This window comes from Gallinula chloropus (genome assembly GCF_964237585.1).
Source record: "Gallinula chloropus genome assembly, chromosome: Z".
Classification (NCBI taxonomy): Eukaryota; Metazoa; Chordata; class Aves; order Gruiformes; family Rallidae; genus Gallinula; species Gallinula chloropus.
In genome coordinates this window covers 70718887-70731309 of record NC_140089.1, presented here as the reverse complement: position 1 = coordinate 70731309, position 12423 = coordinate 70718887, and the positions used below count along the sequence as shown (strand labels likewise).

Sequence of the window (12423 nt, the reverse complement as noted above, 5' to 3'; positions counted from 1 at the left end):
TAGGACAGTTGTTTCATTTATCACCAATTTCTGAAGACCAACATTACTTACACAGAACAGGGACTGTATTGAAAGCTGAATCTAAGTTTCTGTACTACCAGAATATCTACCAACTGTATTTGTAAAGAATTTCATAGCATCTGTTAGATGTCCCAGTTTTTCCAAACAGCTGTCCATGTCGGAACCAAGTAGAGCGAGTTGCCAGAGGGACACTATTTACACAGCCACACACAGCAGTGTCACAGGCATCTGAAGTATCACATTACTTTAAAAACTGGTAGAGAATCATTTTTAATGAACTGAAAGGCCAACACCATGATTAGTTCTTTGAAAGTCTTTTTTTTTTCCCTAGCAACAAAACATCTGTCTTATTTACTCTAAGCTTCAGCCAGCTACTTTTCAATCACATCGCTGCCAGACTCTGAGTCTTATCTTTATAACTGTACTATTCCTAAAAGGAAAAATTGTGTGGTGAACTGCTGAGCATTTGACCTCTTGTATCCAGGAACATGGAAGAAAGCAGCTCATGGATGCTTACATGAGCCACTGGAGCCAGAAAAGCAATAATGCTCATTTGCTGGCCCTGTGTTTTTGCTTCAGGTTCTTCAGCTGTTCAGCGTTGTTTCTCGACATCAACTGTCCCAAAAGAAACACCACTAAAGTTGTCCTTCATACCCAGGGAGCGTAACTTGCTCTCAGCTTCCTTCTCCAGTGCATCAGGTAGTATATTGTGGAGGTATCCCAGGCAGGAAATGCTGACCCGTGAATAGTGATCCAGCCATTGCACTTTACAGCATGACAAATTCAGTCTTACAGAGCAAGCAACTTTTGTTAAAGGTGCAGTTTAGCACAGACTGTCCTATGAATTTATCTCCAAAGGTTTCCAAGACAGGAAAATTCAAACTCTGAGTTATTTGGCAAACCAGAACATAATGTGCACTCATTAAACATCCTCAGATTCTCAGAAACATGCTGAGATAAAAGCAGAAATTTAACTGCACTATCAAACAACAGTAACACATATGATAAGCATTTAGGTTTGCCAGCCAAATGGCATGTGTTTCTCTAACAGCTTTGCAGGTATGTGGCTGTTTCTTCAACCCCTTTATATCTAAATTAAGATAAAAAAAACTAAAAAGAAAGAGAAGTAACTCATGTAAAAAAATCTCCAAACCATCAGAAAAATGTAACAACAATTCACATTAGACCTAGGAAAATGTTCACAAAAATGTGACATTCATTGTAGCATTTTGCTCACAGAGGCAATAGCCTGTGTGTCAAGAGCCACCACTCAGTATATGATTTGCCCACAGCAATGAACCCATAGGAGTGGGTCGCATCACATAATGTGACTAAAACATCCCATTTACATGTAAACCAGGAGGAAAAATCGCCACCACACTACAACAAAATCACAGCACTTATTAGAAAAGATAGAATTCTGTCATATACAGGCTTGAATTACTTTAAAAAAGGAAAACCCCAACTGTGTCCTTTCAGGAAAAGACAGGGTGCTGAAATTAAAAGCCCAAATCATTCAGCATTTCTACATGGCAGCTTTATTCAACAACTTGTTCAAAAGTTTGTGATTTTTTAGAATATTACATAAGTTGCTTTTTATTATCAGTCCACAGCATAGCATACCTATATTAACAGAGCTTATTATTTCTAGAAGTGCCAATACCTTCTCAAATGTCCCTTGGAAGCTGGAGGGAAGAGTTTGGGAGTTGGGTGCAACTGTGCATCTAAATCAGGTTGCACAGTTATGGACTCATGCAAATATTATACAAAATGCAGAACTCCAAGTCTTCCTTTCAACTATGAATACTTGCGTTTATATCTTCATTCACAGTAGCCTGAGGCTACCTTAAATTCCCTCCTTTCCAGTGCTTCCAAGAGAACTGAACAGAGCATTACAGAAAAAAATTTCACTTGAAAGCAATTTAAAGGTGTCAATTTTTTACTTGTCAAACTTGCAGCAAGTCTCCATCGAGAGCACAATGAATGTCACAGCTCTTGCTTCAGGATTGTCTAGCCTGTGCATGAAAGCTCTTGTTCACCTCAAAATACATCACAGCTCTGGAGAAGTTACAGTCTCGAATCCAGGGGAGAACTATTTTTCCTTTGCACTAAAAATAGTTAACCTGGGGCCATGAAAGAATGCAGGCTGCAACCAGTTTTTCTACCGCTTAAAATGTAACATCTACTCACCTAAAATAAAGACAACTTCCTATTTTGAACGTTTTATAGTTGATTAAAAATTATATAGATAATTCCTCTACTGATATTAAACAGACCATAGCAAAAAGGAGAAAAAATGCCAAGGAATGTGTGTCAACTGTGCCACAAAATCTTTTCACATGAAAGACTGCACCATGGGTGGGGGAGTAACAGGGAAAGGAAAGGGGAAGGGAAAAATAAATCTCTTGTCCATTCTTGCAAAATCTTTAAATACACCCTTAACCTGCATCCCAAGGAAACCTTATGAAAAGAATTCTGAAATAGCTTTCTAAATATATGTAGGGTTTACAACTACACTTCCCATCATTTCCTCAGAAGGAAAACTGATGTGGTTTTTCAGGTAATCAGGAAGGTGCATGAAATCTTAGAAATCTTAACACACTTTTAAGAGATGTGTCTGCTACTTATCTATCTCAGGCATACTCTGTTTAAGTCTCACAATGAAGAAATGCAGCTTACAGATTTTCTTTTTCGTTATTAACACCAGCTATTTTTTTCAACCTCCTAACTCCTTTTTATTACAAATAAAATTCTAAATCTTTTCTATGATACCCACTTTGTCTGTACATGCAATTTGCCCACACTGACAGACAGATGATACAGAAGTTTCCCGCGGGTGGAATGTCAGTCACTATTTGATGGCTGTTTTGTACTGCTACTGCTTATTGCTAAGCGGAAATACAGATGCTAAACCAAAACCCTCCTCAAGGTTCAAAAGTCCCAGGACTTTTGATTCCTTGAGTTTAAGACTGAGTGATCACAGCCTGCTTTCTGTAGCCTTTCAGTCAGTGCATTCCTGCAATCATACACAAAGCATGGCTGCAGGAAATCAGCAGTTTTTTCCTCAAAGAGGAACATTTTGAGATTTCTAAACCAGCTACATTCTCTGCAGCAATTAAACCACAATCTGAACAAGCAGCATAGAAGGAAAGAGAAAACATGTTGAGGTTTGAATTTATATTCAATATACAAAATAGAAATACACATACATTTATTGTGCTTATTTTTATTTTTCTTATGCAACTGAAGTCTATGGAAACCATCTCTGTCATCTCTTGTCTCCTGTCCAGGCGTGCCCTGTGAGATTAATCTTGAAGTCGAGCCTTCAGTATTTTCCCTATTAGCTGATTTAGGTGCCGTCTCCAACTCTGAATCTCCACCTACTCTGATATTTAAAACTATTAGACAACATTTAGATTGCAAGCACTTGCAAGTTTTAAAAATACTGTATTTACACTTGCTTGCAGAAAGTCAGTCTGATCTACTTAGGCGTGTATATTTTACTACCATCTTAAAATAAAATATGCAATTTGAAACAAAAATATCCTGTTCTAGTCAGGAACATAAAGTTCATTTTAAAAGTTCATTAAAAATCTTACAGATTATTTCAAAAGGAAGATAAGAAAATATGTGCCCTGCAATATGCTCTAACATTTATTTAAGTCTGAAGTCTGAATCTTTAACAGTTTGCAGCAGGTGGCACACCACACTAAACTGGACTTCATATATGACAGCCACTCTCAAAATCTATTTTTTTTTCTTTTTTTCAAAGCACAAACACATAGGAAGTCCTAAGGGCTAGCAAAGGGCTACCAAAGAATGATTTGCAACATGAACATAATCTGCCAGTTTCATCTCTACCCATTACACCAACTCTACCCTTCTACCTCTGCTGGAGGACTCCTTAACAGCCAGGCTCTCAGAAACAGCAGCAAAACTTCCCAGACTGACAAATGCTGCCAGCTCTGGCAAGGCTCAGATGTACCCTCCTCTGAGCTGCAGTTCCTGCAGTTCCACCTTGGTAGCAGCGCAGGTAATCTCAAAACACATCTTCCTCTGTGGTGCTTAAGACTAGCAGGTATACAAAGAAAGCAGTGTCTTCCTTTACACAGTTGTGTATTTTTGTCCTTAACTCTTCTGCTGACAGGCTCAAAAATGTCTGAATCTACTTTAGCCTCTGAAACAATCAAGGACTTTTCTGTCTCGAAACAATAATAAAACTGTTTTGTTGTTGTTTAGGGAAGAGTTCTAAAATATAGGTATAATTTCTGATGCTAAACTAGACAGCTATACTCTATCCTTTGATTTAGCCTGAAGAAAATGGGATTTGCAAGTTCAACAGGAGACAGTTTTTAGTAAACCACAAAACTCTGCAAACATCCAATCAACAAAACCAAACAGCCACTGGGCCTCATAAAAAAGTGTAACTTTGTGTTTTGCTTATCACAGTGTATGTAGCTTTGAGGAGCATTGCTTGCATGGCTCCTACTTGTTCTCAGGAGGATAGGTACTGGTTTGTCTATTCACAGTGTAAAATGTTAGCTATAGAGAAAGAACAGTGGAAAGACTCATGTTAATGAGATCTGTAAGCAGCTCTCCTACCTATGAGATGAGGCAACAGAGCCTGAGCTTCGGCACCACTTGAACAGTAGGATGAGTATGATTGATAGCAAACAGTTTTAACTTTAATGCTTTTGGAAGCTGAATGTCTCTCAGAGACTCACAGCTTGGACAGCTCATCAGGGTCATCTAAAAATTTCACCTGCTAAGACATTCTGTAAACTGTTAGACGCAACTATGTCGCAGATGGCATTGCATGCACTCCACAAACAGGTTTTGTAGAGGTGTCAACTGCCTTTTAGTCAAATACAGTATGGAGATGTTATTGCTTTGTGTTAGTTCATCCCTGTGAAGATGACTTAGGCTGGCATTTACTTGTGTGATCAGTTTGCTGATGACTAACTAGGTGAAATTTAGCTCCTCCAACAGACTATATTGTTGTAAGGGTGCTCAGTACTCCCCTGTACTTCCACAGAGCAAAGGAGAGTGCTTTCACATAACCAAAAGCTTCTATTAGGTATGCTACCAGTAAAAGGAAGACTAAGAAAAATGTGGATCCTCTCCAGAAGGAATGGGGAACCTGGTTACCCAGGATATGGAGACGTCTGATGTACTCAGTGACTTTTCTTGTCCCAGTCTTCACCAGCAAAGGCTCTAGCACCACTGTCCAGGTGACAGAAGGCAAAGGCAGCGACTGGGAGAATGAAGAACCACCCACTGTAGAAGATCAGGTTCAAGAAAACTGAAGGTGTGCAAGTTGATGGGACCTGGCAAGATGCATTGGCTGGTCCTGAGGAAACTGGCAGATGAAGTGGCTTTTTGAGAAGTTGTATCAGTCCAGTGAAGTTCCCACTGGCTGGAAAAGGCGAAACATAGACATTGTTTTTAGAAAGAGAAAAAAGGAATCACAGAATTGTACAGGTTGGAAGTGACCTCAAGAGATCATCGGGTCCAACCCCCCTGCCAAAGCAGGTTCCCTAGGACATAAAGGAAGACCTGGGGAGTTATGAACGAGCCAGTCTCAGCTCTGTACCTAGCAAGATCATGGAGAAGGAAACTATGCTCAGGCACATGGAAAAGGAGAAGGTGATCGGTGATATCCAACATGGCTTTCCTAAGGGCAAATCCTGCCTGACAAATTTGGTGGTATTCTATGACACAGCTCCAACATTGCAAGATTAACTGATGTTATCTATCTGAACTTCGGCAAAGCATTTGGCACTGTCCCACATGTCATCCTTGTCTCTAAATTGAAGAAATATGTATAACCTCAGCAAGTTTGCCAATGACACCAAGTTGTGAGGTGCAGTCAACATGCTGGAGGGAAGGGATGCCATCTAGAAGGACACTGACAGGCTTAAGAGGTGGACCTGTGAGAAACTCATGAAGTTAAAAGAGTCCAAGGTCCTGCACATGGACCAAGGCAATCCCAAACAAAACTACAGGCTGAGCACAGAATGGATTGAAAGCAGCCCTCTGGAAAAGAGCTTGGGGGTGTTGGTTGGCAAGAAGCTCAACATGAACTGGCAACATGCACTTGCAGCCCCGAAAGCCAACCATATCCTGGGCTACATCAAAAACAATGTGACCAGCAGGTTGAGGGAAGTGAATCTCCCACTCTGCTCTGCTCTTGTGAAACCTCACCTGGAGTACTACATCCAGTTCTGTGATTCCAGTACAAGAAGGACATGGAATTGTTGGAGTGAGTCCAGAGGAGAGACACAAAGATTATCAGAGGGTTGAAGGACCTCTCTCGTGAAAACAGGCTGAGAGTGTTGGGCTTGTTCAGCCTGGAGAAGAGAAGGCTCTGGGAAGACCTTATGGCAGCCTTCCATGAAAGACAGACAGGGACTGTTTATCAGCGAGTTTAGCAATAGGACAAGTGGTAATGGCCTTAAGTTGAAAGAGGGTAGGTTTAGATTAGACATAAGAAAGAAATTCTTCCCTGTGAGGGTGGTGAGACCCTGGCACAGGCTGCCCAGAGGAGCTGTGGCTGCCCCCTTCCCGGCAGTGTTCAAGGCCAGGCTGGATGGGGCTTTGGGCAGCCTGGGCTAGTGAAGGGTGTCCCTGGCCATGGCAGAGAAGTTGGGACCAGATGGGCTTTGAGGTCTCTTCCAACCAAAGCCATTCTACAGAGTTTATGATAGTTATTCAAATTTAAATTCTAATAGCTCAACATTATTTTTTCCTTTCTCCCTCAGTTTTTCACAGGACAGATACTACCTGACAACTGTTGCTGCCGTCTCCACAGGTTCATATTTTCCATTCAAATTGGATTGTTTGACAGCATGACTTCCCCTCCCACTCTCTTCTTCTGCTCTTTATTTCCAAATTAAGGCAAAATACGCATGCTTTGTTTAACCAATCCTATTTAAAGTTATTTGTTCTCAAACTCTCACCTAGACAATTAACTTAGCTGGCCTGAGTGTGAATTTATGACTTTGGTCATGAAGCTTAAGAAGTAACAGCAGTAGGGAGGACAGTTCTCATCTTTGTTTTCCTGGGCATGCTTAACCAACTGGAAACTCAAGCATTCCTGACATTAACCACTCCACTGTGCTAAGCACTTAACACATTCTGTCTTAAATGACGTTTTAAAGGTGTCTACACAACATATTGATTTTCTATGCTTGTGAAAAACGTATTTGGGTAGATTACAAAAACATAACACAAACATATGACAATATATTTTAGTACATAAAACAGAGAATGCTACTAAGCCCTGTAGCATGTTGTTAGGGGTTTTTTAACTTTGTAAGAAGAAAAGGAGCTTCTCACATCCAGAATCATTCCTTTCAATTTGACCAGGCTCTGCACTTGGCATCTCATCAGTAGTTTTTAAGATTGCATTTACAAGATAGCAAACTATACTATAAAACAAACTTGTTCTGAAAAAAAAAAACAAAACCCAACTGTAAATTATCAGTTGACCTCCAGAATGTATCTATAATTTTGATTTAGGCCTGAATAAGTATCTACGTCACAGCAGACACCACAGCCTTGCATTCTGTTTTGACAGCATTACAACAGCGAATCACTTAGTAAACACAACGAATGGTAGTTTCAGGCACTGTGTCTCCAGGCTGGAATTCGTAGAGCCAAAGGAAAAGCTTCCTATTACTTTAGCACTTTTTATTATTTGTCTTGAGAATAAACCTCAGCTTTCAGAAAAACACTGTTAGAACCTTCTGAACAACAAATTGTATCATCTGCCTGCCTTATTATTGCAGTCTTTCCCTACTTGCCTGTATGCTCATCACACACAGTTTGGTCCTTAGATTCCCCCAGAGATGGAAACTCATTTGAGCTGCATAATACAGAGAGGTATTTCCAGTTATCCCAGTAAGAGTTCATTCTGAAAGAACATAGAATATGGCATAGGCATATCTTCACACTAATCTTACACAGTAAATTACACATATTATTTTATGGACTAAACTTTGGTAAAGAAAATGGTAACTTTTGTTAATTTTTCAGGGAGCAGCAACAGCTTATTGATATATCCAAATAGAAACTTCAAAAAAGGGCAGTTCAACTTGGTCAGAAGATAATGCTAGGCCTCCTTTTCAAGTTATTCAAGCATGGACTTGAAAGCTATACATATTCGTACTTATTAAAGATTAAATCCAATGTTTCTAACAAAAAAAATTAACATCTTTGAAATTGGATAAAACCCTTATTTTCTGGTAGGAAGGCAGACTGGCTTCGGAAACAGACACAATTAAAAAAATGATAATCAGAAACAGGTTTGTGTTTTTCTTATACTCCAGTATCATGTACTTCAAATAGAAATTTCTGCAAAAGAACACAGCAAACTTTGCCCCATGTCCCTAATCCCAAAGGCTGATGAAATTATAGTGATATCAAGAAGAGACAAAAGAAAGAGACTGTTTTTTCTTCACTTTGCCTGAAAATTTACCATCTCTAAAGAAATGTAGCCACAAAACCTGGCTTGATTAGCAGCTCCAGAAGGCAGCCAGCACAGTAAAAGATAGCACCATCTTCCATCAAGTAAGGATACTGCTTCAACCAAGCAAAAAGAAAACCATGCAGTCAGCATCTGTTTCACCTAGCTGCCTGACTGCTGAATATAAGAACCTTAAACAGTATGACTTCTGCTGTAAGTTAAATACTGACTGTTACTACACTGCTGTACAAAGAGATATGGAGCTTCCAGTTACCTAGACCTAACAGACAATTTCAAAACAGAGTATCAAAAATTAAAACTTCATAGAACTCCTCCCTTTCAGTAACATGCAGCAATGGAAAGGGATTGTTTAAAACGGATGGCTTTCTACATTCCTCCAGGTTTTCTAGATCAATCCTTTGGACAACACCTACTTAATACAGTAAACAGAACTTAGGTATCAATACCATAACAACTGTAGTAAAAACCAGTAATAAAAACATAGGCTTCTCTTCAACACCAGAAGCAGAAATTCCAAAATAAAATCTAGCAGTGATTAAATATGTAAGGTGTTTTTCTTTATTTTCATACAGCAGCAAGAGAGAAGCCATGCATACTCCAGGAAGTTTAGGGTCTACCTTCTTCAAAGGTAACTCATCTCTCAACTACAAGATTAAGTGCTGGTCAACAACTTTTGGACGTATGCCAAGCTTCCCTTAACTAGGCAATGAAAAGGTATCAGAATTAGCATTTTTCTCCAATATCTCAAGGAAAAAAACAGACAATACTATTTCTACGTACATGTAAAAGCCCACAGCTAAATGGAAAAGAAGTAAAAAGGTGTAGTAAAAAAAACTCTGACAACCTTTCAGTCTCTGGGAAGAGATAAATGAGTGGGGAAAAAAACCCAACTCAAATAGTCTGGTTTACTTCAGGATATCCTGTCACAAGATACCAAAGCACTGCACTGAGATAAGGAATCTCCTAACAGACATACCTGCATAAGATAGAAGTTGTATGATCAGGAAAGTTTATGGAAGATACTTCAATGAAGATCTCTGCTATAAAATACTCAGATTCAATTCTTCATGCAAAAACTGCATTTACCTATATGAATTACGCATTTCATAGAGATTAGGCAGCAGAATGTATAAACTGGGCTGCAAGTGATTCACTCTATCTCAAAAAAAAAAAAGTGATATAAGTGTCCGTTAAGCAGTTTACACTATCAAGGAGAACCAACACTATCACCATGGAGTGAATCCTTTATCAGTGAAAACTTCTGCTGCATTTACAGGACACATGCTCCAACAAGAACATGTATGTTTAAATCCACTGACCAGTGGTAGTGAAGAGGAAATGCTATCCTGTTAATATGTACTTCTCTTAAAGCCTTCTTGAAACAGTTGCAGACAAGACAACCATCATGAAACTGGATTTGACCTCATGAAACTTCCTTCAAGAACCAAGACAACTTCTACCCAGAGGATTTTAGAGAGGTTTCAACCTTGCTGAAAATCTAACAAACATCCTCAAGATTCACTCTACTGTACTAACATAGATAATAAAGAAGAACTACAGAAATTCTAGAACTATGTGTTTGGTTTATTTTAGTTAGAAAAACATTAGATGAAATTAGACTCCATAATAACTCTCATTAGGAGAGTGTTTTCTTCCTTTAAACAGAGATACCTCTTGATCACTTAAGATTCTGGGTCAGAATTGGACAGCCAAATAGCTTACCTGTATACAGACAATTAAAAAAACCTCACAATCACAAAACAACCATCCCTCCAAAACTCAACAAATCCAACAAGAGAAAAGGTCTCAAAGACTACAACTCACTGAAAATTGGCTGTCTTTGTAATGCTTTTAGTGGTGCCGCAGATACATTGGGTTTTGCAAGATGTTTGCATAGCTACCTGAGTTGCTATACGTACAATAAACATAGGGAACACACTTCCTTGAGCTGCCACATGAACAGCACTACAACTACAGTCCAGTTTGTATCTCTGTATAACTTCACTGCAATCCAGGAAATTACATTAAGGAGAATCACCACACTTATCTGCCTTCCACTCCTCCTGTTTTTTGCACCCTGTAGTCAGTATCTGTACAAGTTTTCTCAACCTTATCTGCTGAGGTGAAACACAGGTTTTAAATTCCAGCCACACTGATTTATTTAAAACAGCTAATAGTTTGGTATGAACAGCTTTATATACTGCATCTTTTATAATCAAATTAATAAATGCTATACCTCCAAGTTCTTTTACGTTCAAGATGGCATTCTGGAATGGCACCGCTTTTATACTAAAACCTGAGAAGAGAAATAAAGAGTATTATTAGTAAGATATTGGATAGAGGCCATTCGAAATTACACGCATACATTCAGAAAAGACTTCTTTTTTCATCAGGAATCAAGACTCTGCATGATAAATTCTGTTTCAACATGATGTTAATAAATACCAGTTTGGAGCAGGGGATAAATCAGTATGAGCAATGAAACTTGCAATTACACTATTAAATATCAGGCAGAGCAATATTCAGCACAAAAACTTCCACCCAGGCAATCTACCATTTGGCAAGAAATTAAAATGGAATATACCTTTATAAAACCATCCTATAATGGATCTGAAACTAAAGTTCAGTAATATGAAGCATTCCTTCTGCAATTTTTAGGAGACATGAAGACAATGTGTAATTTATATCTTTACTTTCTTATGTTTAAACTTCACAGGATTTGGTTACACCTCTATTATTAATCCTGTCTTATATAAATGTTATTAACAGAAAGATGCTTTTAAAGACCTAAATTGTATGCATTACAATGGTTACAAGCACGCTAGAAGCAGAATCCTTTATTAGCTTGTTACATGCTTAAAACTAAAAAACTTTTAAAACATGATTTCCTTTAACTGAAAATTTAGACAGCCAACAGAAAGAGAATATGAAAGGCTCCCAACAACACATCAATATGTTATATACTAAATTCTGTATTTAGTGCATATATACGTGTAAGTTTTAAGTGTATATAATATTTTCTTTAGGAAAAATTAGATAGAAATTTGTTTTATTTCTATCTAGCACAAGCAGTTTCAAAATTACTGCAAACCTGTGAGATGAGTAAAGAAGTTTTGGAAAAATGTGTTGTACTCCAAATTTATTGGCTAAGATTTAACAGGAGATTATCCCAATAAGGTACTTCAGTACTCCAACCATGGTCAATGCTAGATGTAGTAGAAGAAAATTCAAGAAAATCTGAAGGGAATAGTTATTAAAAATTTTGGTTGTTTTAAAGCAAATCCTAAACTCTTCTAAGAAAGGAGGAAAAATTGGAATGTACTTGAGTGGCACTGATGAGGAAAGAAAAATACAGGTTATAATTTGAAAACTTGAGTGGAGAAGTTCTCACATTGTATTCTTGGATTCTCAACAATATTTTTTCCTATAGCACCAATATGGTACCTATGGGAATATTTATTATAAGCTGAATAGCCTAGATATGCATAATTTGGTTTCTGTCCTGGCTGGTTTCCTCTGGAGTCCATTTTTATTCCTCAAGTTGCCTAACTAAATAATCATATTTTGTTGCAACTACCTAGAAACACTGAAAAAAATTAAATATAAAAATAAATCATATTTGCATCATTTCCTTTGATAGATCTAGACTGCTATCTATCCTGTTTTCAGGATATTAAATGTTTACATATAATTTGCACTAATTCCAGGTGAATTCTAAAGTTAAAGCACAGGAGAGGGGGAAAAAGTAAGTAAATTAAAAAAAAAAATTGGCTGACTTCCTTCTAAATTTTAGACTTAGGCATTGCCACCTTCTCCCCAGGCTGAGACAGTTGTGGTTGTTCAGCCTAGAGAAGGCTACAGGGAGACCTTACAGAAGCCTTCCAGCACCTGAAGGGGCCTACAGGAAAGCTGGA

At 38.2% G+C, this 12423-nt stretch overlaps 1 protein-coding gene across 1 annotated transcript in view; it reads right to left on the bottom strand.

Annotated features, from left to right (window-relative positions):
* The window catches only part of ARL15 (ARF like GTPase 15), a 228249-nt gene that overhangs the window by 134937 nt on the left and 80889 nt on the right, over positions 1-12423 (bottom strand). Inside the window, exon 5 of the mRNA XM_084278624.1 lies at positions 10746-10805. Within this exon, the coding sequence (XP_084134750.1) occupies positions 10746-10805 (60 nt within the window). The remainder of the gene's footprint in view (positions 1-10745; positions 10806-12423) is intronic.